The 26264-nt window shown below is 46.4% G+C and overlaps 1 protein-coding gene across 1 annotated transcript in view; it reads right to left on the bottom strand.

Annotated features, from left to right (window-relative positions):
- The window catches only part of ARRB2 (arrestin beta 2), an 86778-nt gene that overhangs the window by 39397 nt on the left and 21117 nt on the right, over positions 1-26264 (bottom strand). The window contains exons 2-6 of the mRNA XM_033924266.1: positions 9824-9854; positions 5424-5484; positions 3216-3260; positions 2909-3105; positions 2758-2817 (exon numbers count right to left, since the gene is read on the bottom strand). Coding sequence (XP_033780157.1) covers positions 2758-2817; positions 2909-3105; positions 3216-3260; positions 5424-5484; positions 9824-9854 — 394 coding nt within the window. The remainder of the gene's footprint in view (positions 1-2757; positions 2818-2908; positions 3106-3215; positions 3261-5423; positions 5485-9823; positions 9855-26264) is intronic.

Genomic DNA, 26264 nt, shown 5'->3' with positions numbered 1-26264 from the left:
GAAAAGGAGACTCGCAGTGAGGGGTAAATATTCAGCCAGCTGTGGTCAGTGTTTTTGGTCGCCACTGGCATTATATATGGATATTGAATATCCAGTTTTTTGCAGCTGGCTATCCCTTATCCACTTAAATGTGATATGCCACACTTAACCGCCTACGTCAGGGTCAACAACATTTTTAAAGCAGAAAGCCATTTTATCCTAAATGCTGACCCAAGATTTACAAAGAGTCACAACGGGTAGAGAAGGAGGTTTGAGATACAATTTTTTAATGCCAGGGACTTCCCTCTGTAAGAAGGCTCCAGAAGGGTAGCCACAAGCAGCCTGTTCACAGCGCTGCCTCTGCCAGCCAGCCTCCACCACTGTTACTGTCATGAAAAGCCGCAGCCATGTGGTGAAAGAGCCACATGTGGCTCACAAGCCACAGGTTGCTGACTCCTGGCCTAGATGAAACCGGACAAAGATAGGACTGAGTTTTATGCAGTAAACTTAGGCAGTTAAGTGCTGAATATCGGCTGCCCCAACCCTGCAAGTTCTGTCCTCATCTGCACAAGCCTCAGACATTTTAAAATCCTAAGTACAGTATTTGAGGCCTATGCAGATGAGGACAGAGCCTGAAGGATGGGGCAGGGACAGAACTCGAGAAAGATCCTGCGGGGACAGAGACAAACTTGACCCTGTGTCATTCTCTACCGTAAAAGCACAGGATTCTAATGCAAATCTTTATTTACACTTCTTAATGGAGTATAAAAGGTATCAAAAAGAACTCTGAAGACCTTCCACACAGCCATTTTTCAAATAGTCAGCTTTCTTCAGGAGATACCTAAACTGCTTATACAATGAATAAAACTTGGTAGTAAGGTCCAAATACAAATTTACATGATAATGCAGTGCCAATAAACATTTAGCATCACTGACTATCAGCAGATAAACCTGTACAAGTGATTTAACTGGTCAGAGTCTCTCTTCCCTGGCTACAATGCTTTGAATATTGACCCCCCAAGGGGATTTCTTCCTTTAGAATCAAACACCCCTCCTCCTCCACACTCAACATCCACCATCGGTGGGTCAAAAAACAGCTGGAACATGTGCCAACAACCCTTTCCCCTCCACTCTGCAGTGATCCATAAAACTATAATAGAAAGGCCACAGGAGCTGCCTTGCACATTTCTAGCGAGGTACATTCAATAGAAGACAGGACTATAGGATGGTTTGGCGTGCCCCTGATCAGTGGCAGATATAGTAGCTGTGGGTAATCCCCTCTTCCTTCTCCCCATAGGGAACAAATGAATGCCTGGCTTTCTGCAACGTTTGACTCTTTCTAAATAAGGACACTTAGATTTTTCTCAGGATCTAAACAGCAAAGCATCATCTCCATATGTCTCAATATTTATTTTAAAGCCATCAAAAAGGAAAAATAAATTATAACGGATGGGCTACGAAGCCCATAATTATAATCTGTAGGTCCCAGGTTGACTTAAGATAGCACCCAGGGGACTCTCCATGAGGTCTGCGGAAAATGACAGGGTAGTAGGAAGGATGACATGCAAAACAGAACAAAAAAATAAAAAAACAGCTGATCTTGGCTTTGACACCACCACCACAAACATGCTGTAGCAATAGAAGGTGAGAAACGAGAATGCCTAGAGCAGAGCTTTCCAAACTGTGGATCAAAAACCCCAAATGGGATCACAAAACCCATATCTGGAGTATAATTGTTCTGCACCTTGAGGTGGAGGGGGAAAATCACACAATTTTTTCTGGCCATGATCATGAGGTCACAGTCACAAAAAGATTGCTAAACAATGGCCTAAGGTCTCGAAGAAGCTCTGCCGTGGCTATCCTCCCCAACAAGTGTTAGAGATAGGCGAGTACAACAGAGGAAGTGATGTCATTTCCTCTTTGTGCTGTCGGTCTAATAAGCCTTCCAGTTTTGATTGTTGTGAGAGCACCGGGGAGGGGGGGAAAGAAGGAAGTGGCTCAACAGGAAGAGGTTGTAATGCCGTTTCTACCTCTATCCTGAGAAACAAAGATTCCACAACACAAAGGATGCAGAAACAGTGGAACACAAAATAAAATCCAGGAAAACAGAAAAATACGTAAATATAAAGATGTTTGAGAGTCCAGATTAACTAGGCCGTTGTACTCTATTGTTGATGATGTGCAATGGAAAATTAGGGCCCGACACAGTCACTTCAGCTTTGTATGTAGCTGTGTGCTCAGGACATATGGACTCCTGAAGAAGGCAAATATTGTCCAAACATGGACACAGTCCTACTTACAACTGGACTCTCAAATAAACATCTTTTATATATTCCTGGACTTTATTTTTATAAACGCCATTTTTGAAAGGATGGGTTGAAAAGTTTGGTAAAAAAGCAAGTTAAACCACGTAGTCTCCATTGGGGGCTATAGACTTAGTCCAGCGAGTTTCCAGTTTTTTTCATAAAGAAGGAAAAATAGCTTACAAAAAACCTGGAAACTCGCTGGACTAAGTCTATAGCCCCCGATGGAGACTAGGTGGTTTAACTTGCTTTTTTTTAACCAAACTTTTCAACCCACCCTCGTATATATTTTCGTGAATTCATCCAGGTACAGTACATTTTTTTGTTCTACTATTTTCTGCTACTTATCATGTCATGTTGGAGGGCTGAAGGTGCCGTGTCAGGGCCCCATGTCACATTATAAGGTGGGCCTCTTATCCTGCAACTGCTGGGGAAAGCTGCAATGTCAAAATCAATGTATAATGTATTTCTCTACCTTCCCAGTGTCCTCAGGGCCAGGCTGCAGTGTGACCGAACATGGCAAGTTCTGTGGAATCTGAAAGAAAATAAAAAGGGCTCCATTCAGAGGCGTGTAAAGGGGGAAAGAAGGAGGAAGGAACTGGTGCAAACCCCACACCCTTCCTTACTGTGAAGAAGAAAGGATGTGCGTTCTCCCCTAACTTCTTAATCAGTCGTTCCTGGAGCCGAGTCAGTGGCTTCTTCTCCTCGGGAAGTGGTGGAAAAGCCTGAAACGTAGAAATGAAGAGATCCTTCCGGAAAGAGAGTCCCAGCACGTCCAGATCTTCCCGGCCATAACGGAACGCGCAAGTTAAAGTCACGTAGACTAAGAGAGAAAAGAAACATCGGTGCACATGTCAGCATGGACGCTAGGGGAGGCCTCAAACGATGGGAGAGAGAAGAACCAACTCAATAGACAGGGCCATGTTTTCTTACCTTTCCTGTCTTTCAAGTAATCAGGATCCACCAGAACCACACCATCTAAAATTAAAACCCCACAGAGCTCATTAATACCTGAGCAGAACATGATGTGAAAAAGGAATAAGCATACAAAGCAGGAAGGCAGTAGCATGTCACAGTAGAGCCAGAGTTGAGGCAAGGGGAATGATTTTCAAAACCAAGCACCATAGAGCAAAGACAACCAAACCCCATGGCAAAAGACTGTGGGCAATGTCCAGATGGTAGCCTGCCTCAGGCCTGGAGGCACAGAAGAGTCACACCCAGGATCTGGTCCATAACATGCCACATACCACCTAGACACCAAGAAAGTGGTACACATCCATCCCTATATAAAAAGTTCCCAAAAAACCACTCCTGCTCAGTGTTAGTCTCCTCTAATGACTCCAGAATCAGTACAAGCCCGACTCTTCTCTTGCCAAGTTTCTTACAATGGAGGGAGTGGCCTGCAAACTACAAAAGCCAGGGTTCAAATTTATTTCCCGCTGGGACTTCCTGGGACTTCAGACAAGTCACTTACTGGGGGATGCACTAAATTTACCGATCGTGTCCCGATTGTCGCTAAACCGGTTACAATGGATTGGATTCCCCAATGTACAAAACTGTCCACCGTGTGTTTTCCGATCCGATCCAACCCATGCAAATTACTAAAACCCCATACAAAATAGCCATGCGATTGATGCACTAACATCACTTGGCTATTTAGCATCGGGTTTTACCAATCCTAAAACCCGATTGCTCTAGACCTGTCGATAACTGTTACAGACAGGTCTGCTTGGTTTGTTTTTTTCCTTTTTTTCCTCAATGGCACAGATATTTTGCGTGTATTACACATGCAAAATATCTGTCCCATTAAAAAGAAGGAAAAAAAATAAAAAAAGGGAGCCCCCCACCGCCAGCCCTCCCCAAAAACCCCTGACAAACACATTCCCCCACCCAAACCTAAAACGGCCCACCCCCAAGGCAAAATGGCAGGAGGGCATCCCGACTCGCATCCCCCCCCAGCGCAAAACAGCAGAAGGGATGCCTATTCCCTCCGGCCACTGGATATCTCCCCGACTCACCCCCCCCTGTACAAAATGGCAGGAGGGATTCCTACTTCCTCCTGCCACCGGAGGCCCCCCAACACCCCCTCCCCTGTACCTTTAGTTGGAAGCATGAGGGTTGTTCAGTATCTCCTGCTCCATGGTCGCATTGACAATTCTGGGCCTTAGGCCCCGATTGGCTCAGACGCCTCAGGCCCCTTCCCTTGTATCTGTGACACAGAGGTAGCCAATCAGGGACTTACTTAGGCTACCCCTTGTATCCAGGATACAGAGGGAGCCTTAAGAAGTCCCTGATTGGTTCAGACATCCAAGCCATTTAGGGCCTTAGGCCCCTCCCCGTGCATCACATTATGCACTGGGGAGGGGCCTAAGGTCCAGAATTGTCAATGCGGCCACGGAGCAGGAGGTACTGAGCAACCCTCCTGCTCCCAACTAAAGGTACAAGGGGAGGGGTGTTAGTGGCAGGAGGGAGTAGGCATCCCTCCTGCCATTTTACGCAGGGGAGGGTTGAGTTGGGGGGATGAGTCGGTATGGTATGAGGGAACGGGCATCCCTCCTGCCGTTTTGTGCGGGGGGGGGATTCAGGATGGCAAGAGGGAGTGGGCATCCCTCCTGCCATTTTGGGAGGGTTCGGGGGGGGGGAGGTATCGTGACTTGGGGTGCCGGTGCAAGGTGGGAGTGCATGGCGCGAGGGGAGGGGGGTTTCTCTTTATAATGGGACAGATTGAGCATGTTTAAACAAACACATCTGTGCCCTTTTAAAAACCCAAAACAGAAGCCTTAACGGTAGTGACAAGAGGCTGCTTCCACTGTCACTGCTGTTAGGGCTCTGCGCATGTGTCAATCTCTCACTGTGGGTTTGCATGCAAATGACTTGCACCTCCGTGCAAATCATTTGCATGCAAACTTGATAGTGCATCGGATCGCTGTTGGAGAAACAGCCAACTGCGATCGCGTCGCTATCTTTTGTGGATCTATCCCTTAGTCCTCTACTGCTTCAGAAGTAATAAAGGGGTATAAGTTTTCCAGGGTGGATTCCTAGCTACTCTACCTGAATTGCAATTTGCTTAGAGCACAGGTTTGTAACAGTGACTAAATTAAATCTAAATCCTATATCCGATTCCACCCACTTCCTACTCACCGACAGGATCCACTCGATCCAGATGATCCACAAAATCCCGTTTCCCAAGGTACACAGTCAGCTAGAAAGAGGGATAAGAGTCAAGAATCAAATTGGAAAAAGAATATAGACAACAGGATGAGCTGAAAAGCCACACGAAATCGGAAAACAGAATACTAAGCTAAGCCCTTCCTAGTCCTATAGCTTCAAAGGTCCCAAAGCCACTAACCCAAGCGTAGTCCTTCCCACCCTACAACCTCATGGGTCTAACACCCAAAGCAGAAACCTCCCTAACCTTCAGCCTCAGGGGTCCCACATTCACTGCCCCCTGGCTGAGGCCTTCCCAACACATCTCAGACCACCCACGTCTCAGACCACCCCCTCTCCAGGATGAGGCCTTCCCAGTCCACAGTCTCAGGGATCCCTCACTTACCGTCCCCCAACTGAATGCTCCCCAGCCCTACAGTCAACTGACAACAAAAAGTTTTAGAAATGCAAAAATAAGTCAGTCCTCCTTCTAGCAGGAAATCCATGTGCGAAATACCACAAAATCAGATACTTCTGAGCTACCCAAGAGGCCAAACTATCCTGAAGCCTTGCACATTACACCCCCCCTGAGAAATGAACATAGTAACGTACACAACAGATACTGGGAGATCAGGGCCATCAGGTGCACTCGGTCTACCTAACTGCACCTTTCTACACGACTCTGAGGGAATCTCCCTACTGGTCAATAAACAAGCCTGACTGGCAGCAGCATAATCACAACCCCTTGGGTAGAAGTACAGCCAAATCCATCCCATTGCCTTAAAAAAAAACACCAAATAGCCATCCCTGATGTTCATGGCTCAAAGGAGGCAGTGTTTTCATGCTTAAACCTCTCCGCACAAGGCACAAATCAAATCCTTAACATTTTCAAACTCCAGGCCGTTACCACATTCCTTAGTTGTTTTTTGAAGATGAGGAGTCCCCGGGGAACATGGCAACAGATTCTGTCCAAATCCAGCGAATTCATCCCCTGGAACCCAGGAAGATCTCTGGGTAAGAGCGCAGCCAGCTCCCAGGCTCTGTCCCTTCGGCACAAAAACTTCCCCGTACAGCAGACTAGTAAATCCAAAAACAACCCCCCCTTCTCTCCACACTTCTCCTTTGGCTACAGCTCCCATAAACACTGTCACCCTCTCCAACAAATGAGTATGATTATAGTATCCTGTTTACTTACACCTGGGTCTCACCTGCCACTCCCCTCTCTCCTGTTGCCTGAGGTTTCAGCTTCATCTTGGGATTTTATTACCAGGACCCAAGGGGCAGAAACTCACCAATGAGAATGAGCAAAGACCAGAAGAACACAGACGCCTCACTGAAAAACAAGCATTCTCCCCATCTGCTTAACCTATTGGTGGTCAAACATAACCTGGAGATCAGACCAGTGCCGAAGCTGGAGGAGGAAGGACCCCCACCCCAGGACACAGATGAAGACAAAGCCTCAAAAAGCACTTTTAAGGCCGATTCTCATGCAAAATTCAGCAGTTACAAAATTCAGTTTACAGCAGTTCTGCTGGCAGAACAAAAGTAAAGATAACACCGAACCCATCCATCAGAGGCGATGCTCCCAACCAGCAAGGAAAATCAGTCTGCAACACCCCTGTATACTCAGCCTAAGAACATAAGCAATGCCTCTGTTGGGTCAGACCTGAGGTCCATCGTGCCCAGCAGTCCGCTCACGCGGCGGCCCAACAGGTCCAGGACCTGTACAGTAATCCTCTATCGATACCCCTCTATCCCCTTTTCCAGCAGGAAATTGTCCAATCCTTTCTTAAACCCCAGTACCGTACTCTGCCCTATTACGTCCTCTGGAAGCACATTCCAGGTGTCCACATGTGGACGTTGGGTAAAGAAGAACTTCCTACCAGTTTTGCTGTCTTTTATAACCTTAATATCAAAGACACCATTATTTATAGACAAACTCCTAATTCCATATATGCCCTTACATTTACTTAGATCTAACTGACCAACTAAAGATAATTAGCACAAAGCACCCTGATATCTTTTCCAGATGAGGAAGATTGTGCCTGGCCACCCGGTACCCATGACTGCACTGAAAAACTGCACCCACCCATGAGACAACCCTTCACCTCCTTAGATATAGGCAGCCCAATACAGCACAGGACCACTTATTCTGCAGAATTCTCATGGAACCTGCATCAGTACACGGAAATGTAGGCCCCCTTACAGACCCTCCAAAACATGGTAGCCAGGCTAATATTTTCAGCAACAAAAAATGAAAGTGTCACCTCTATATCTCAAATTACACTGGCTCCCCACTGAAGCAAGAAGTCTCTTCAAACCATGTACACTGATCTACCTCATCTTCCACAGTGAAACCCCAGACTACAAGAGTTATAACCTGATCAGCAACCAATTAAGACAGATTCCCAAACCCTAAAGGAATCGAACATAACACAATAAATTCTATAACTTTTCCATATCTAGCGGCAAAATGGTAGAACTCTCTCCCAACACAACTAAGAACTTCTCCCTCCTACAAAAGCTTCTGTAAAGACCTAAAAACCTATCTGTTTACAAAATATCTCATTCAAGCTCAATGATGCATCTAGCAAAGGTTCAGAAAATCGCAAACTTGACAGACAATCAAGCTAGACTTCTAGAGTGTGATGCCTTGACTCCTAGTGTAAGTTTGTAATTCCTGGATATCACCAGTAACTTCTTAGCCTGTAAATCACATTGAACTCCATCTGGGGTCTATTAGCGATCCATAAAAATGTAATGTAATATAAAAGGTACCCCCCCCCCCACCTTACACCAAGCCTATAGCAAGCATTGGAGAGATCAATCTGCCTGCTTTTAAATATCAGCAGCAGTGGAGATCAACTGCTTTTACACCTAAGCAGCAATGAGACCAGCCACAACCACCGAGAGCACACAGACCCGATCCTACCAAGAGTGTGAACTCTTCCCCCCCTGCAATCCGCTAAGAAGATCGACTGTCGGCTCCGGGCGGCTTTCTCGCAGAGGAGAGAATCCTGCATTCACCGTGGACCTCATCCGGGGCAGCCTCCTTGGAGCGGCTGGGGCACGGGCAGTGTGTCTGGAGGGAATGCATGGATGGGAGAACATCGCAGGGGAGGAGACATAGGCATCCTGGGACTGTCGGCCAAGTCTCTTCCCTGAAGAAGCCCTTTCTGGAAACGTCAATCGCTCCTCCTAAACTTACTTGCTCCACTTCATCACTGACGCTGACCCATTCTGCTTCTATTCCTTTCTCTCCTCTCTTCTACCTTCCAAAGTATTTAGATCAATGCTGTCTTGTTAAAATGTTTATTTTATTTTTATTTTTCCTCTAACTCTACTTTTCACTTCTCTATTACCCTCCAGGTACTTTAGTTAGATTGTGAGCCTTCGGGACAGTAAGGGAATTTTTCAAGTACCTTTCTTATTTCTAATCTTAATGTATATTTTCTGTAAACCGCTTAGAACCTAACGGATGTAGCGGTATATAAGAAATAAATTACATTACATTACATTACATTAATAGGCACATCTAAGGGCTCCTTTTACGAAGCCGCGGTAGCGGTTTAACGCACGTAATAGCACGCACTAATTTGCCAGCCACGCTAGCTGCTACCGCTTCCTCTTGAGCAGGTGGTACTTTTTCAGCTAGCGCGGGGGTTAGCACGCGCTAAAAATGTGCGTGCGATAAAGCCGCTAACGCGGCTTCGTAAAAAGAGCCCTAAATGTGACTGAACCTACAGTGTCCAGTAAGTCGTACATGTAACCGGAAGCTCCGCCCCTACATGTACCCACCCTTGCGGTTGCACACTATGCCACTTACTCATGCCCTTAGAGAATAGCTTGCAGGGGTGGGAGAGGGACTCGCATGACCAGAACTCCGGCATGATTCCTACTTACATGTACGACTTTTAAAATTCCCTTTTTAGCTCAGATCTTCCATTCAAGAGGATTTGAGAAGCACCTAAAAATTGACTTTGTGGTGCTTACCAAACCCCCTTCCCTAATCAAATCCACCTAGGCTGCCACCACTCCCTACCTGGAGGCTTTTTTCTTTTTTTCCTGCCCTGAAGTGATAGTTGCAGTGCGTTGACTTTCCGCCCACTGGCTTGTTAACTACCCCCAAATCCATGCTACCAGAAATCCAAGCTGCTACTACCTCATCCACATCTGTATGCAGACACGTCACAGGCCAGCCTCCCCAGCTGAGAAAGAGTGGCACACACCCTGAACAATGGATAACCACTTATCCCAGGTAATATGACACAGTCATCTGGCCAAGCATTGGCTTCTGGCAGCGAGTGGGAAGTCATCAGGGAACTGGGTGCAACACCTTCACCTCCCTCCTCTCTCCCCCCCCCCCCAACCACCAAGGCATACAGGGGACTTACCTTGCAGTTCGGACTGGACTTCTTGAAAACCCTGTAAAACATAGCAAAAAAAAAAAAAGGGCTAAAGAAAACACTTAGGTACTTCTCCCTTCCTGGTTAACAATAATCTATATCTTCCTGCAAACCAGATTTAGTAAATATAAAATTTCTCTCATGTGTATTCATTGAGGGTATCCTGAAAATCCAGTAGGTTGTGGGATCTCCAGGTAAGGTTGGATATATATACTGTGCAACCTGACTCCTAAAGGTCACATATATACTGCAGTGTAGTCCCTCTCCCCCCTGACATCTTGTACATACACCCCACACTAACTCTTCCTCAGAACACATATAGATTGTAGTATTCTCTGCTCCGGGTGTCTGTACACACTGCATACATCAACCTCTTCCCAGGTGGTATACTCTCTCCACCTCACTCTAGAGCAGAGGTTTTCAGCCCAGTCCTTGAGATACACCCAGTCAGGTTTCCAGCATTTCTACAATGAATATGCATGAGAGAGATTTACATACAATGGAGGCTGTACATACATATTTATCTTGTTCATATGCATTGTGGCTTGATGTATCCAGAGGACTGGCTTGAAAACTCCTGCCCCAGACTTATACTACAGTTTGCCCCTCCCTCACTTGTCTGTGTACACTGTGTTCATTGACCTCCACCCAGACACATACACAATACAGGATATGCCCTCTAGACCAGGGGTGTCAAACTCAATCACATAAGGGGGCGAAATCTAAAACACAGGCTAAGTCACAGGCCGAATTTTTAAATAAAAATTACTTAGTATTAATAAAAGATACTTAGTATTAGTAGAAGTATAGATCCTTCCTCACCCTCAGACACCTGTAGCGCGGTCAGGCACTTGTGTGGGGCGCCCTGCTCCAACCTAGCTGTTTCACTGGGACAGGGGCCTGCAAATGGATACTGAGGCAGCGTACTGAGGAGCCTGGAGCACTGCTGGGAGTGAGACAGCACATTCACTTGGAGTGAGACAGCTGCTGCTGGGAGTGAGACAGCACTTGGAGCACCACTGGGACTGGGGCTGCACAGTCAGGTGCTTACATACAGCGGGCCACATAAAATGGCCAGGTGGGCCGGATTCGGCCCCCAGGCCTCGTGTTTGACATGTATGCTCTAGACATCTGTATACACTGCACACGTGGTCAACCTTTTCTCAGGCTTTTTATTGTGTGTCAGGACACAGCCATCAGTGCGTAAACATGAATGGATATATAAGCAGGAGTCATGGCTGTTCTCACTGTCTGAAATATTTTAGTGTCTTAGGTGTCCTTCAGTTGCACTGAAGATGTTTTAATGGTGTGGTATCCCCAGAAATTAGGAGAGCTGGGGGCTGAATTGGCAACGCCCTTGTACAGAACATAAACAAGGCATCAACGGTTCATCAGGCCACCGATGGCGAGAGTGTATAAGGCACTGATGTGACTGTGTTTCATTGCTGTGCAGTCTGAATGCTGATCTTTGTCTTCTTTGAATGCTTCTGCAAGCAATAGAAGGCAATGCAACTTTTTTTTTTAATTTAAATTTTCCTCTTGGACTGGGGATGGGAAACGAGGAGGGCAAAGAGACCTCTTCCTCATCCATCCTAGTTCTGCTGTGCTTACATATGCAAATGAAGCTGATGAGGTGCCAGAAACATGGTCATACTGTGCCAGCTCTTTGCAAGCTGTGGCTGATGTAGGAGAGGGAAGAGGAAGTAAAAATGGGGAAGCAGCCAGATTGGTTTTTTTTTACAAAACTACTGATGATGCTTCATCCTCAACAGAAGGGCAGAAGAGGCATTCCAATGTCTGATGGCTGCTGTGCAGGGCATGTAAGAAAAAGAAAGGAAATCCCAGAAGGATGGCCTACAAATGCACTCAACTCAACTGCCCCCCTCACTATTCCTCGTCACTTATCGCCCCCCCGTCACTATTCCTCATCACTTATCGTCCCCCCCCCCCCAGAGCTCTGCTCAGCTGGTAAGTCCCTCCTATCTGTGCCTTTCTCTTCAACTGCCAACTCCAGACTCTGCCCCTTCTACCTTGCTGAAATGTATGTTTGGAACAACCTGCCCAAATCCCTACAGAGGGCTCCGTCTCTGGCAGCGTTCAAGGCCTAGTTAAAAGCCCACCTCTTCGAGAGTGCTTTTGACTCTGAACTCCTCTTACCTTGGGTTCTGCATCCCCAACCCTATATGTTATGTCTGTCTGTCCAAGTTAGATTGTAAGCTCTTCCGAGCACAGATTGTCTATAAATGTCGCTGCATACGCCTTTCAGTAGACAGTGCTGAAACAAGGCTGCCCTGTGAACATCTAAAAGCTAAGTTACTCAACATTTCATATTCTGCTCTTTTCACTGGTTTTCAGCATTATATCTGCTTAATTTCTCTTCTCCTCCCTGTTTCTTACTAAAAAACATATAAAAAAGCACAAAAAAATAAATCCTTCTCTTTCCTCTGTTAAATCTTATTTCCTCTTCCTGAATTTTTGTTTAAAATACTGTGTTTTAGGTGGTATAGAGCCTATATTTCTGGTGCCTGTGGCTCAGGGTGACTAAAGTAGGGAAAATCCTGTTATAAATCCTGTGTTTTAGGGTAGCACTGATAGAACCTGCAGTTTTGTTTAAAATACTGTGTTTTAGGTGGTATAGAGCCTATATTTCTGCCTTACTAGTAGTCTTACTTATAGTCCCACCAACCCCAGGGACCACTATTCATATATAGAGACCCATATAATCAGGACTACTCAAATCAAGTCACTTCACAACCAATCAAGATGACCTTTATTCTATGCAATCACTGTGGTGCTTTAATTCCAAGACATACTATTTGGAGGCTTAAGGCTTGCCCCATCTGTCTTAGACTTGCTAATATTAAGAAGGAGCTCTGCAAATTTAAACAGGAATTGAATACAATTAAAGCAGCTTCCATCACTCCACAAAATCATACCAACTTACCATCTCTACCTCAAAGAATAAAACAGCCCAGGAATAAATGGGTCACAGTAGGCTCAGGAAGACTGCGACATGTAACACAGAAACATCCACCTTCACTAATATTACCTCTACAGAATTCCTTCGCTCCACTAGTGCACTGCGATACTCAGGAAAACAGAAGGGAGGTGGGACTGGAACCAATGAAGGTAACTCAAGAGAACAAGCGCACCCTAAGTACAAATAAAAAAAGCCAAAAACAGAAAACTATTACTGTTGGGGGATTCCATCATCAGAGGCATTAACCTTGGAACACAGGGCGAGGAGACCAAAATAGTGAAATGTCTTCCAGGATCCTCAGCTACCAGGAGTTCCAGGCAAATACTGACTATAATTAAGGAAGAAACTAAGGATTTTAACACTGATGTTGTTATCCATCTGGGAACAAATGACCTGGCCAACAACTCCACACTTGCAGCACAGAAAGCTTTTCGGGAGCTTGGTGAGGGGCGTGAAACCTTTTGTAAAGACTTTAGCTTTTTCTGAAATACTGCCTGCATATGGAAAAGGAGAGCAAAGAATGAAAAAACACAGAGGACTTTAATAGATGGCTCAGAGCCTGGTGTCATCAAGAAGGCTTCAGGTACATAGGAGGATGGGGAAATACATGGAAGGACAAGAAGCTATATTGCACTGATGGGCTACATATTACTACAGCAGGAAAAAGAAACCTTGCAGAGAAATTTAGACAATATTTTTCTAGGCATTTAAACTAGAAGGTGGGGGTGGTGTATGTACGAAGGACAATTATAGAGACCACCCCCGGCAAAAGAAAAGATGTGATAGTAGTAAAGGCTGCAACATAAGCAATATCAGCAACTCATTTCTTAGTATTGCAACGGAAAGTGAAACGACACAAAAATCCATACGAAAAAGGAGATTATCGCTGAAAAATAGCTGGAAAGCGATGACCACAAATGCTCGCAGTTTAAGCAACAAAGTTCATGATCTGCAAGCCCTGATATTAGAGGCAGATCTAGATATTGTTGCTATCACAGAGACATGGTTCAGTGAATCACATGGATGGGATGCAAACATACCGGGATATAATCTTTTTAGGAAGGACAGAGATGGTCATAAAGGTGGAGGAGTAGCTCTCTATGTAAAGATCAATATCCAAGCGACCGAAATGCAAGGGACCTGGGGAGAGGAAGAAGCGATATGGATTGCTCTGAAAAGAGAAGATGGAAGTTCTATCTACGTGGGTGTAGTCTACAGACCTCCGACTCAATCGCAGCAAATTGATAAGGATCTGATTGTGGATATCCAAAAGTTTGGAAGGAAAGAGGAGGTTCTGCTGTTGGGAGATTTCAACCTGCCGGATGCGGACTGGAATGTTCCGTCTGCGGAATCGGAAAGAAGTAGGGAGATTGTGGATGCCTTTCAAGAGGCTCTGCTCAGACAAATGGTGACGGAACCCACAAGGGAAAAAGCGATATTGGATCTGGTCCTCACAAATGGAGAGAGTATCTCTAATGTTCGAGTGGGTGCTCACCTGGGTAGTAGCGATCATCAAACGGTTTGGTTTGATATAACGGCTAAAGTGGAGAGCGGCCGCACGATACTTAAAGTCCTAGATTTCAAACGTACGGACTTTAATGCAATGGGAAAGTACCTGAAGAAAGAGCTGTTAGGATGGGAGGACATAAGAGAAGTGGAAAGACAGTGGTCTAAGCTGAAAGGAGCGATAAAAATGGCTACGGACCTTTATGTGAAGAAAATCAATAAAAACAAGAGAAAAAGGAAGCCGATATGGTTCTCCAACCTAGTGGCTGAGAAAATAAAGGCGAAAGAGTTGGCGTTCATGAAATATAAAAACACCCAAGAAGAGGAGAGCAGAAAGGACTACAGGGTGAAACTGAAAGAAGCCAAGAGAGAGATATGTTTGGCGAAGGCACAGGCGGAAGAACAAATGGCTAAAAATGTAAAAAAGGGAGATAAAAATTTTTTCAGATATATTAGTGAAAGGAGGAAGATAAAAAATGGAATTGCTAGGCTAAAAGATGCTGGGAACAAATATGTGGAGAGTGGATGAGGAGAAAGCAAATGTGCTAAACAAATACTTCTGTTCTGTGTTCACAGAAGAAAATCCTGGAGAAGGACCGAGATTGTCTGGCAAAGTTACACGAGAAAATGGAGTAGATTCTGCGCCGTTCACGGAGGAGGGTGTTTATGAGCAACTTGAAAAACTGAAGGTGGACAAAGCGATGGGACCAGACGGGATCCATCCCAGGATACTAAGGGAGCTCAGAGAGGTTCTGGCGAGTCCTATTAAAGACTTGTTCAACAAATCTCTGGAGATGGGAGTGATTCCTGGGGATTGGAGGAGAGCGGATGTGGTCCCTATTCATAAAAGTGGTCACAGGGATGAAGCAGGAAACTACAGGCCGGTGAGCCTCACTTCAGTTGTTGGAAAAATAATGGAAGTGTTGCTGAAAGAAAGGATAGTGTATTTCCTTGAATCTAATGGGTTACAGGATCCGAGGCAACATGGCTTTACAAAAGGTAAATCGTGCCAAATGAACCTGATTGAATTTTTTGATTGGGTGACCAGAGAGCTGGATCGAGGACATATGCTAGATGTAATTTACTTGGATTTCAGCAAAGCCTTTGATACAGTTCCTCATAGGAGGCTGTTGAACAAACTTGAAGGGCTGAAGTTAGGACCCAAAGTGGTGAACTGGGTCAGAAACTGGCTGTCGGACAGACGCCAGAGGGTGGTGGTTAATGGAAGTCGCTCGAGTGGAAGGAAAGGTGACTAGTGGAGTCCCTCAGGGTTCGGGTGCTGGGGGCCAATCCTGTTCAATATGATATGTAAGTGACATTGCTGAAGGGTTAGAAGGAAAAGTGTGCCTTTTTGCAGATGATACCAAGATTTGTAACAGAGTAGACACTGAAGAGGGAGTGGAAAATATGAAAAAGGATCTGCAAAAGTTAGAGGAATGGTCTAATGCCTGGCAACTAAAATTCAATGCAAAGAAATGCAGAGTAATGCATTTGGGGATTAATAATAGGAAGGAACCGTATATGCTGGGAGGAGAGAAGCTGATATGCACGGACGGGGAGAGGGACCTTGGGGTGATAGTGTCCGAAGATCTAAAAGGCGAAAAAACAGTGTGACAAGGCAGTGGCTGCTGCCAGAAGGATTCTGGGCTGTATAAAGAGAGGCGTAGTCAGTAGAAGGAAGAAGGTGTTGATGCCCCTGTACAGGTCATTGGTGAGGCCCCACTTGGAGTATTGTGTTCAGTTTTGGAGACCGTATCTGGCGAAAGACGTAAGAAGACTTGAGGCGGTCCAGAGGAGGGCGACGAAAATGATAGGAGGCTTGCGCCAGAAGACGTATGAGGAGAGACTGGAAGCCCTGAATATGTATACCCTAGAGGAAAGGAGAGACAGGGGAGATATGATTCAGACGTTCAAATACTTAAAAGGGTATTAATGTAGAACAAAATCTTTTCCAGAGAAAGGAAAATGGTAAAACCAGAGGACATAATTTGAGGTTGAGGGGTGGTAGATTCAGGGGCAATGTTAGGAAATTCTACTTTACGGAGAGGGTGGTGGATGCCTGGAATGCGCTCCCAAGAGAGGTGGTGGAGAGTAAAACTGTGACTGAGTTCAAAGAAGCGTGGGATGAACACAAAAGATTTAGAATCAGAAAATAATATTAAATATTGAACTAGGCCAGTTACTGGGCAGACTTGTACGGTCTGTGTCTGTGTATGGCCGTTTGGTGGAGGATGGGCAGGGGAGGGCTTCAATGGCTGGGAGGGTGTAGATGGGCTGGAGTAAGTCTTAACAGAGATTTCGGCAGTTGGAACCCAAGCATAGTACCGGGTAAAGCTTTGGATTCTCGCCCAGAAATAGCTAAGAAGAAAAAAAATAAAAAAAAATTTAAATTGAATCAGGTTGGGTAGACTGGATGGACCATTTGGGTCTTTATCTGCCGTCATCTACTATGTTACTATATGTTACTATGTAGTATGACCCCTGAAAACAAAGGCCAGATCAGAGAACCAACCCAGTGCAATATGAGAGATCTCCAATTCAATCCCTGAATCACATCACCCACTCTCCATATCAGTTAGAAAGATAAAGGGGGAGCAATGCTCGCTAGGATGCATTCACATCCAGAGATGAAAACGGTGATGGAATTCAAGGAAGTGTGGAATAAATACAGAGGATCTCTAATTAGAAAACAAATGATATAAATTAATGAACTAAGGCCGGTATTGGACAGACTTATAAGAGGGGTGGGAGACTCCAGAGCAATGTAAGGAAATTCTACTTTACGGAGAGGGTGGTGAATGCCTGGAATGCGTTCCCGAGAGAGGTGGTGGAGAGGAAGACGGTGACAGAGTTCAAAGAAGTGTGGGATGAACATAGAGGATCTACATTCAGAAAATAATAGTAAATATTGAAGAACTAAGGCCAGTACTGGGCACACTTGCACAGTCTGCGTCTGTATATGGCCTTTTGGTTGAGGATGGGCTGGGGAGGGCTTCAATGGCTGGGAGGGTGTAGATGGACTGAAGTGAGCTTTGATGGAGACTTCAGTAGTTGGAACCAGTCTGTGTGTGACTGAGGTTGTGAGAGGAGCTGGAAAGAGAGCTGTAACTGAGAACCAGAGGCCTGTGGAAGGTGGGAGCTGGGCCTAGCTCTGTGCCCCAGGCAGAGCTATGAAGCCTGGGGTCTCTTCCCAGGGAAGGTCCTGGTTTGGAGGGCCTACTATGGAAGGAAGGAGGGAACCAGATGGTGAAAAGCCTGGGCCATCAGGCTGGAGGAGGCCAGGAGAGCCAGACCCCAGACTCCTAGAGGAAGGGTTCCTGTTCCAGAATTGACACCAGGGAGCATGAAGGTGCAACAGGGGTCTGGCAGGGCCTGGGAGTTGGAGGTGGAGATGGGAAGGCAGAAAGCCCAGGCTGTTACAGTGGTGGAGAATATGGAGGACTCACAAGCGTCAGAGGAGGATATTTTCAGTGGGAAGGAGGAGGTGCAGAAGGTCATGGATTTGGCCACAAGAGCCATACTAACAGTTAAGGGGCTGGCCGGAATGGAGAAAAAGCTGCAGGACTTACAAAAGAAACAATGTATGATGTCCACTTTGTATAAGCTGGCTCTAGAGGAGCAAAAGAAAAAGTATAAGAGAGAACAGCAATACCTTCAGCGGCAGGTGGAGAACTGTATCACAAAAGATATGTCTAACCCCATGGCTGAAGTGTATCGGAACAGAGAGAGAATGGCAGGGATGCAGGGACACCAGGGGAAAGTACAAACAGCAGTTTCTACAGAAGAACCCTGTACAGAAGCAGGACAGTTAAAAGGGGTGCAGGAAACTCCCACAGCAGTGGAAGAAAAAGCTACCATAGAGGCAACTGGAGAAAAGTTGGGCGACAGCCTGAATTGCTACAGCTGGGGAAAGACTGCAGTCACAGCAGAAACCAGAGTGGAGAAGGGGTGGATAAAGGAGAGCAGGAAGAAGAAAGAGTGAACTACCTGGAACAAGCAGGGACTGAGAAACTTCATATAGAGTTTGAGCAAGTACAAGCAGGGACTGAGAAACCACAGAGATTGAGCTACCACAAACTTTAATAAAAGCAGGTAGCTGAGAACAGTTTGCCCAGTAATTTGCTACAATTCTTGGAGGAGGAGGAGGAATGTGGTTTGAAAGTGACTGAGCAGCAGCAGCAGGGATTGGAAACATCTGAGCTTCATCTGCAAGGAATATCCCAGAATGCAGCTCAGGGGAGGAGTTCCCAAGAACTGGTGGGTGAAATCGTTTGTGGAACTGAGAATGTGACTGAGAAAGGGGTGGAGTCTTCTCTGAGCTGTGCTGAGGGAACTCAGCCTAATTCACAGTGCAGCGTACAGTAGAGAGGTGTTGGAAGGAGTGGAGTGGAGTCAGGAGCTGGAACCTGAGAATCTACAGAGAGAAGTACAGCAGGAGGTGGCTGCAGGTGATGAAGCTGCGCTGCTACAACGGCAGCAATGGACAAAGCAAGTTTTGCCTTGTTCTAAAGAACTGAATGCAGGGCAGTTTGAAGTAGAAAAAATCCCTATGGATGTCAATGGGGGTGTTGAGGAGGGGATGGGGGATCTGGTGGTGGCAGTGGGCATGGTGCCCAGAAAGGGGTTAAAGGGGAATATCTTTTGCAGATATTGGGGGATTGGGGCAGGGGCGGTAGGAATCGGGGGGGGGGAATGTGCAAGGGAAGAGTGGGGGGAGGAGGGAGGATGGGGGGGATGGGGCAGTGGGGGAGGGGGAGAGGGTGGTAATTTCAAGAGAAGAAATGTGGTTCAGTTGAAGTGGGTGGGAGTGGGGAATATGCCAACAAGGGACAGGGTGTTGAGAATGATTCTAGGGTTGGGCTTCATCCCTGAGGACCTGTATGCCTGTATTCACCCGGTAATCGTTCCGGAGTATGACATCAGTTTCCAGAGACAGAGGGGTTTAGAGTTATTTTGGGAAAAATATGAGGGGGTGAGGGGGAGGGAGCAGTGGGCAGAATTTAAAGCCATACCTGTGACAGTGTTGGCGAGAAATGAGTCCATCCCCAGTTCAGACCTGACATACTGGTTAAATCGGTATTGGGTGCTTCGGACCCCATTAGTGAAGATCATGTACCCGAGTAAGGTCTGGGCTGGTGGATGGACGGCCAGCATGAAGCTAAGTCAAGTGGGTAATGTGATACAGCATGTTCCACCAGTGGCATACACTGGAAGAGAGCGCGTCCAATGTTTTTACAAGGGGCAGCCCAGGGTATGTTTTCGATGTGGATTGTTTAGGCATCTAAGTATGGTGTGTCCTACGCATGATGTGATGTAAAAATGTGGAGGGAAGGGGCATATTGGGGAGGAGTGGGACCTCATTCGGTGCAACTTGTGTGGATGTCTGGGGCACCCATTCAGCAAGTGTCCGAGGGCTGCACATAACAGGTGGCGAGAGGAAAATGAAGGGGAAGGGAGGAACCTCAGGAGCTGGCCCAGGAGGAGGAACGGGATCAGGAGGGTGGTCAGGAATATAGCCAGGAAAGGGTGAGGCAAGGTGAAGGGCTGATGCAGGAAGCAGGGGGGAGAGAGAGGGTGGGGGTGGGGATGAGGGTACATGGGAAATGGTACGTAGTAAGAAGGCAGGGAAACACCAGAGGAAAAGAAAGGGGGGATAGGGTCAAGGATACTAATAGGTTTAGTGTATTGGCACAGGAGGAAGAGGATGGAGGTGGGGTGTCCCAGAGGAGGAAAGGGAAAAAAGTTCAGGAGGGAATACCCGGTGGTGATTCTGGAGAGTTTGCGGGTTGAGAAAGTGGGAGAGGAAGGGGATAGGGAAGGGGCTTTTCTAAATACAGAGGGGGGTGGGAAGGAGGGTATGGAAGTAGATGGGGGGATGTTTTGATGGTGGGGAGGGATGTGATTAAGGAAGGGGAAGATAAGGAAAAATGAAGGAATTGGGGAAGAGTTGATTCTGGCGGAGGGCGAGACGGTCCCGCAGGGGTGGTGGTGAAGAGGAGAATGGAAGAGGGGAGCGCAGAGAAGGGGGGAAGAAATCTAAATTAGTGTCATGATGGTGGGGGGTCCCGGTTTGAATATTGCAACTTTGAATGTTGCTAGTCTCCGGATGAGAGAAAGCGGTTTCTGGTTTATGAATTCCTGGAAAGCTAAAAGGGAGTGGAAATGGGGGCTGTCTTACTGGTATTAGCCCAGAAGGCTTATGGGGGGTGGCAATTCTGTTTAACTCCAGGGCGGTGGAAGTGCATAGGGTGGTGGAATTGGGTGGGGGGAGGGGCAGATATTGGATGTAAGGATGGAGTGAAGGAGGTATGGTTGGTGAACATCTACGGTCCTCAGAGGAAGTGGGAGCGTAAAGCTCTAATCTCCTGGATCAGACCATATTTATACATGGCCAGGAGGGTGATGTGGGGAGGGGATTTTAATGCAGTGGTGAGGCAGGAGGATAGGGAAGGGAGGAAATTTTCTTTAGGATATGATGAATTATTTTTGAAACAGGTGGGGGAGGGAGCAGGGCTTGTTGATTTTATACAGTTTTTGGGAAGCAAGGGGGGTTTACGTTTGGCAGGGAGAAATGCCGCAGTCGTATCAACAGGTTTTTTGTAAGGAGGGAAGACTGTCAGGACCCTCCCCAAGTGCAGTATGTTGAATTTACGGATCATGCTTTGGTGAGCATACAGGTAGGGGGGGAAGAACCCGGTTATGGGTAGGGGGGTCTGTGGAGGCTCAACAATGCATGGTTCCAGGAGGAGAGTGTACAGGAGGCCTTTAGGGAGTTCTGGACAGACCAGCTGTCTACTGTGAGCGCATACGAGTCATTGTGGGGATGGTGGGAGGTTGTGAAGGGTAGGATCAAGGGGTTTTTTTCAAGTAGAATGGCATCACAAAACAGGGAGGTGAGGCTGGTAGCCCTGAGGAAGGAATTAAATTGGAAGGTGGAAGGGGGTGAAAAGGGGGAGGGGATTCAGGTACTCAAGGGAAAAATTGAAGCACTACAATACGATAGATATAGATCCTTAGTGTGGGAAAGGGACTATGGGCATTTCATCTCACCAGACCCTTTCAGGGCATGCAAAAAGAGGGTCAGGTTGCGGAAGGTGGGGAGTTTGAGGGACAATGAGGGGATAGAGCAGGAGTCTCGAGAAGGGATCTTGAGGGTGGTGGGAGAGCATTTTGGGGGGCTCTTTGCAGTTGGGTAAGAGGGAAGGGAGGGGTGGGAGGAATATATAGAGGGGACCCCGGGTGTGGGGGGAGGGTTAACAGAGGAGGAGGCAGAAGCGTTGAATGGCCCATGGACGGTGGAGGAGGTAAGATGGGCGATAGCCAGCCTGACCAGAGGGAAATCACCTGGTCCAGATGGGTTGACAACGAGTTTAAGACATTTTGTGAGTAGATGATACCTTTCTTGGTGCGGCTGTTTATGGAGCTTAGCTGTCAGCCTGTTCTGCCGAAGTCCATGAGGGAGGCGTTATTGGTTTTGATTGTGAAGCCAGGGAAGGAAGGGTCAAGGATGGGAAATTGGAGGCCGATTTCTTTGCTTAATACAGATAGGAAAATTTTAGCAAAGATGATGTACGCAAGACTGGGAGAGGTGGCGGTAGCAGTACTGGCACCGGCACAGATGTGTGGCGTGCAGGAGAGGGGGGCAATAGAAGCAGCGGTAACAGTAAGAGAGGCAGTTGAGAGGGGTTGGAGGGCCCAGGGGGGGCAGGTGCTAGTTAGTTTGGACCAAGCCACAGCCTTTGATAGGTGCCATATGAATATTTAGGGGGGGGGTCTTACAAAGTATGGGATTCCTGTGCAGTTTGTGGAGGGGTTGAAGACTCTGTATAGGGAGGCAGCAACCTTTCCCTTGGTGAATGGGTGGAGGGGGGGAGAGTTTCTCCATCGGGAAAGGGGTGAGACAGGGATGTCCCTTAAGTCCATTGCTATATGTGTTTGCAATCTATCCATTGCTGCAACAGCTGGAAAAGGTTGGGGGTTTAACCGGGATAGATATGGGGGAAGGCACAAAGGTCAGAGTGGTGGCATATGCCGATGACATCTCTGTGTTTGTGTCTTCAAAGAGAGAGTTTGGGTGGATGGAGGAAAAACTGGGAGAGTATTCAGGAGCCACAGCGGCATTCATTAACCAGGAAAAGAGTCATTTGTTGAAACTCGGGGATCCGGCATGGGAGGTGGAGAGTACAAGTGGGTTCTTGCCTCCAGAGGGGAGGGTAAGGGTGCTGGGGGTTGTCTTCAGTGGGGATGAGGTGTATCAAATGGAGAATTGGAAGGGAAAAATCCAGGAAGGGCGGCAGAAGGTGGAAGCCTGGAAACTGACATTTCTGGAACGGGTGCATCTAATGAAAATATATTTGGTTCCTTTGTTCCTATTCCTTAGTTATGTGTGTCTGTTCCCGCAGGGGTTGCACGCTACGATGTACAGTCTTTTTTTTCAGTGCCTCTGGGGCAACCTCTTAAATCCAGTAAAAAGAGGGGTAACGTATTTGGCAAAAGAACAAGGGGGCTTGGGGATGGTGAACCCCATTCTTTTTTTCTCCTCACTCTTCCTCCAGTTCCATTTGGGGGGGGTTGGTGAGAGGGGACAGCAGGAAAGGGTGGCATGTGGTGGAAAGTGTTCAGACGTGGAGTAGAAATAGGGAAGAAGCGGGTGGTGGGTGTTTTGGCAGAGGTGCCGGGTCAGGCGGACATGGCCCGTTTAGTTAGGAGTTGGAGGGTAACGGTGGATGAAGTGGTGGAGGGGAGAGAAGAAATGGATGGAAAGAGTGCTGCACTAGTGTTATGTGGTGGAACCTCTGCTGAAGGATTGCCGGGGATATGTCAACAGCAGGCACTCCGTTATGTACTTGCCCCCTAAGTACTTCGATTTGGCATGGCTGGCACTGCACGGCAAGATGTGTGTCCAGGCGAATCTGAAGTGTAGACCTGTGGCTGACAGGGAGTGTCCAAGGGGGGAGTGCCAGGGAGTGTTAGAGACAATGGAACATTTTTTGTGTTTTTGTCCCTTTTTCAGTTGAGGTGGGGAGGAGGGGTGGCCAGGGATTTGGGGTTTCAGGTGAATTTGTTTGAAAGTCTGAGTTATGCGGATTGGGTTTATGGGGGTGATGGGGGGAAGAGGGTGTATGTTGAAACTTTTTTTATTATTTTGTCCATACTGAAGTATTTCATTTGGATGGCACGTTGCCAGATGTCGCTGAGGCAGCGACAGCTGGCACCGGACACAGTGGCGATGGATGTGGTGCAGGCAGTGTGCCAAGTTGCAGAAGCAACGAGAAAAAGAAGGAGTGAACAGCAGTGGCGTCTACTGTGGATGAGTGTTTGAGTTTTTGTTTTAACAGAGTTTTTGTATTTATGTTTGTTTATTGCTGGGGGAAGGGGGGTTTCTAGTCACTTTGTGTACAGGGTTTGGGGCTGTTTAGTTTTCATATGTACAAGTTTGGTGTGGGGATAGTGAAGTGTCAGTTTATGTTTGTATTATTTGTATGATATTTGCTGCTGTGACTTTGTAATGTGTTGAATTGTAATGCTTTTCGGTGTAAGTCTATATAAGACCAAAAAAACTCTGTGGAATGACGATGATCCTAAATGGACTTTATTTGAAAGTGTCAAAGTTCCAAAGGTACACTGAACTCATCCACATAAAATAATTTCATCCACATAAAAAGAAATCATCCACATAAAAGCCTTAAAGGACCTAGTCCGCTAGGGATACAGGACCCAACACGGTCTGCGTTTCGACAAAAAGTCTTCTTTAGGGGTCCCTGGGGGTCCTATAAAGGTGAATACGTGGGAAACAATTGTGTCTCATTTCCGGCTCACCACACAGCTGTTTCCCACGTATTCACCTTTATAGGACCCCCAGGGACCCCTGAAGAAGACTTTGTCGAAACGCAGACCGTGTTGGGTTCTGTATCCCTAGCGGACTAGGTCCTTTAAGGCTTTTATATGGATGATTTCAGTGTACCTTTGGAACTTTGACACTTTCAAATAAAGTCCATTTAGGAACATCGTCACTCCAGAGTTTTTTTTGGTTTTCGCTGGAATTTCTTCTTTGTGGATATTTTGGGGTCAATTCCTTTTGTTTTTTGTAAGTCTATATAATAAAAAAGAACTTTTCAGTAGCTGGAACCTAAGAACAGTACTGGGCAGAGCTTTAGATTCTTGCCCAGAAATAGCTAAGGAGAAGAATAACCCCCCCCCCCCCAACAAATTTTTAGACTGAATCAGGTTGGGCAGACTAGATGGACCTTTCGGGTCTTTATCTGCAGTCATCTACTTGGTCTGACCCAGCAGAGGCATTGCTTATGTTCTTATGTTATGTTACTATAATGTTCCTTGCACAGAAATACAGCATAAGAGCATTTAGACACTGGGATTTGATGTATCACTGTACCCCTGACATAGCCTGAAGGCAAAGCATGGCCACGTCAGGTTTTTAATAAAGGATTGCATCTTAGAAAGATATTTCTTTTGTTGAAATACTATTTCTTTGTCTTTTGGGTGGGGTGGGAAGGGCATGTGGGATGAGGTTATTAAAAAAAATAAAAATAGAGGGAACCTCTGATGAATGGCAACTGAAAGTTCAAGCTGCCAGGAGGCATATCAGAAGTCGAGAGAGGCTATGCAAGATGGCTCCCTGATGAAAGCCAGACTGAGGTAAGGGTGAAGAGGCTAAGCAGGATGGTTTCCTGGTAAGAACCAGACAGGAGCACAGATGTTTCCCTTCCTGCTCTCAGCTGCTTCTGACCCTGCAGAGAAGGAAGTGCCTGGACAATGAGTGGAAATCCCAGACTTGGGGAGCACATCCAAGCTTCAGCCTGGCATTCACATCCAGAGATGAACGAATGCCTGTGCAAAAACAGAGGGTCAGGCAGAACTGTGTGCAGACTTGCACATGAGTGAAACCATAGCAGCATGCACGCGAGAACACATCTAAACATCTATTCCAGCACTTGCCCTCCCTGTCCCCACCAGAATATAACAGCTAGGCTTCCAGTATCCCAGGATCCTCCTGGTGAGCAGCCCTTATGCATGTGACTTTATGACAGAGATAAAAAAAAAAGTGGAAGGGGGAAGCATCGACCAAGTGTAGTAGAGGGCAAGAGAAGAAAGGGAGAAGGTGATTGGAATGGGTCTGAAAAGTAACTAGGTATCGGTACACATACACCCACCTCCCAGCCCTATCACATGAGCAGCACTGAGACTTACTGAGGGATGGCACTAAAGTCAGCGATTGTCGCTAAACCTGTTATCACAGCTTTAGCGACGATCGCTGTTACCGACCCGATTCACAAAGCAACCCACCGTGTGTTTTTCCTCCCTCGATCGACCATTTTCCGATCCAACCATGTAAATTGGCTAAAACCCCTTGCAAAATAGCCAAGTAAATTGATGCACTAACATCGCTGGGCTATTAAAAAAAAATGGGGTTTTAGCGAACGTAAAAACCGATTTATCTAGACCTGTCGGTAACTGTGCAGAATAATACTCTTACTTTTGAGAAGAAATGATGGTGTAATTCCACAAATAGCTTTTCGGAGAGGCAGCACATACTATTTGAAATCCCCCGTGGAAGATCTGTTTTGGATTGAAACGCCCAGACACAAAAAAATAGGGGCGTCGGGAGTCTGTAGTTGCATATCAACGTTGATTGTGGTAGGATCCACCAAGATAAGTGTTGCCTTTTGTGTTAAGGATTTCTTTAGTCACAGGACATGTTCAAAGGATTTTTATCTGCAATATTTTTGATATACAATAATTAAAGGTTTAGGCATCATTAAAAGATAAAGAGAATATGTTAGGGTTTGGTAGGTAGCGGTGGGCATAAATGATTATGGAATAAAACTAAAATACAGAATGGGGACTTGAAATGATATATAAATCAGAAGAGGTCCTAAGATCTGGCATATCCATTGTTATGATATGCCCACCACCTATTTAAAA

The sequence above is a fragment of the Geotrypetes seraphini genome, chromosome 16 (genome assembly GCF_902459505.1).
Source record: "Geotrypetes seraphini chromosome 16, aGeoSer1.1, whole genome shotgun sequence".
Taxonomy (NCBI): Eukaryota; Metazoa; Chordata; class Amphibia; order Gymnophiona; family Dermophiidae; genus Geotrypetes; species Geotrypetes seraphini.
This window is presented reverse-complemented; position numbering and strand designations above follow the sequence as displayed.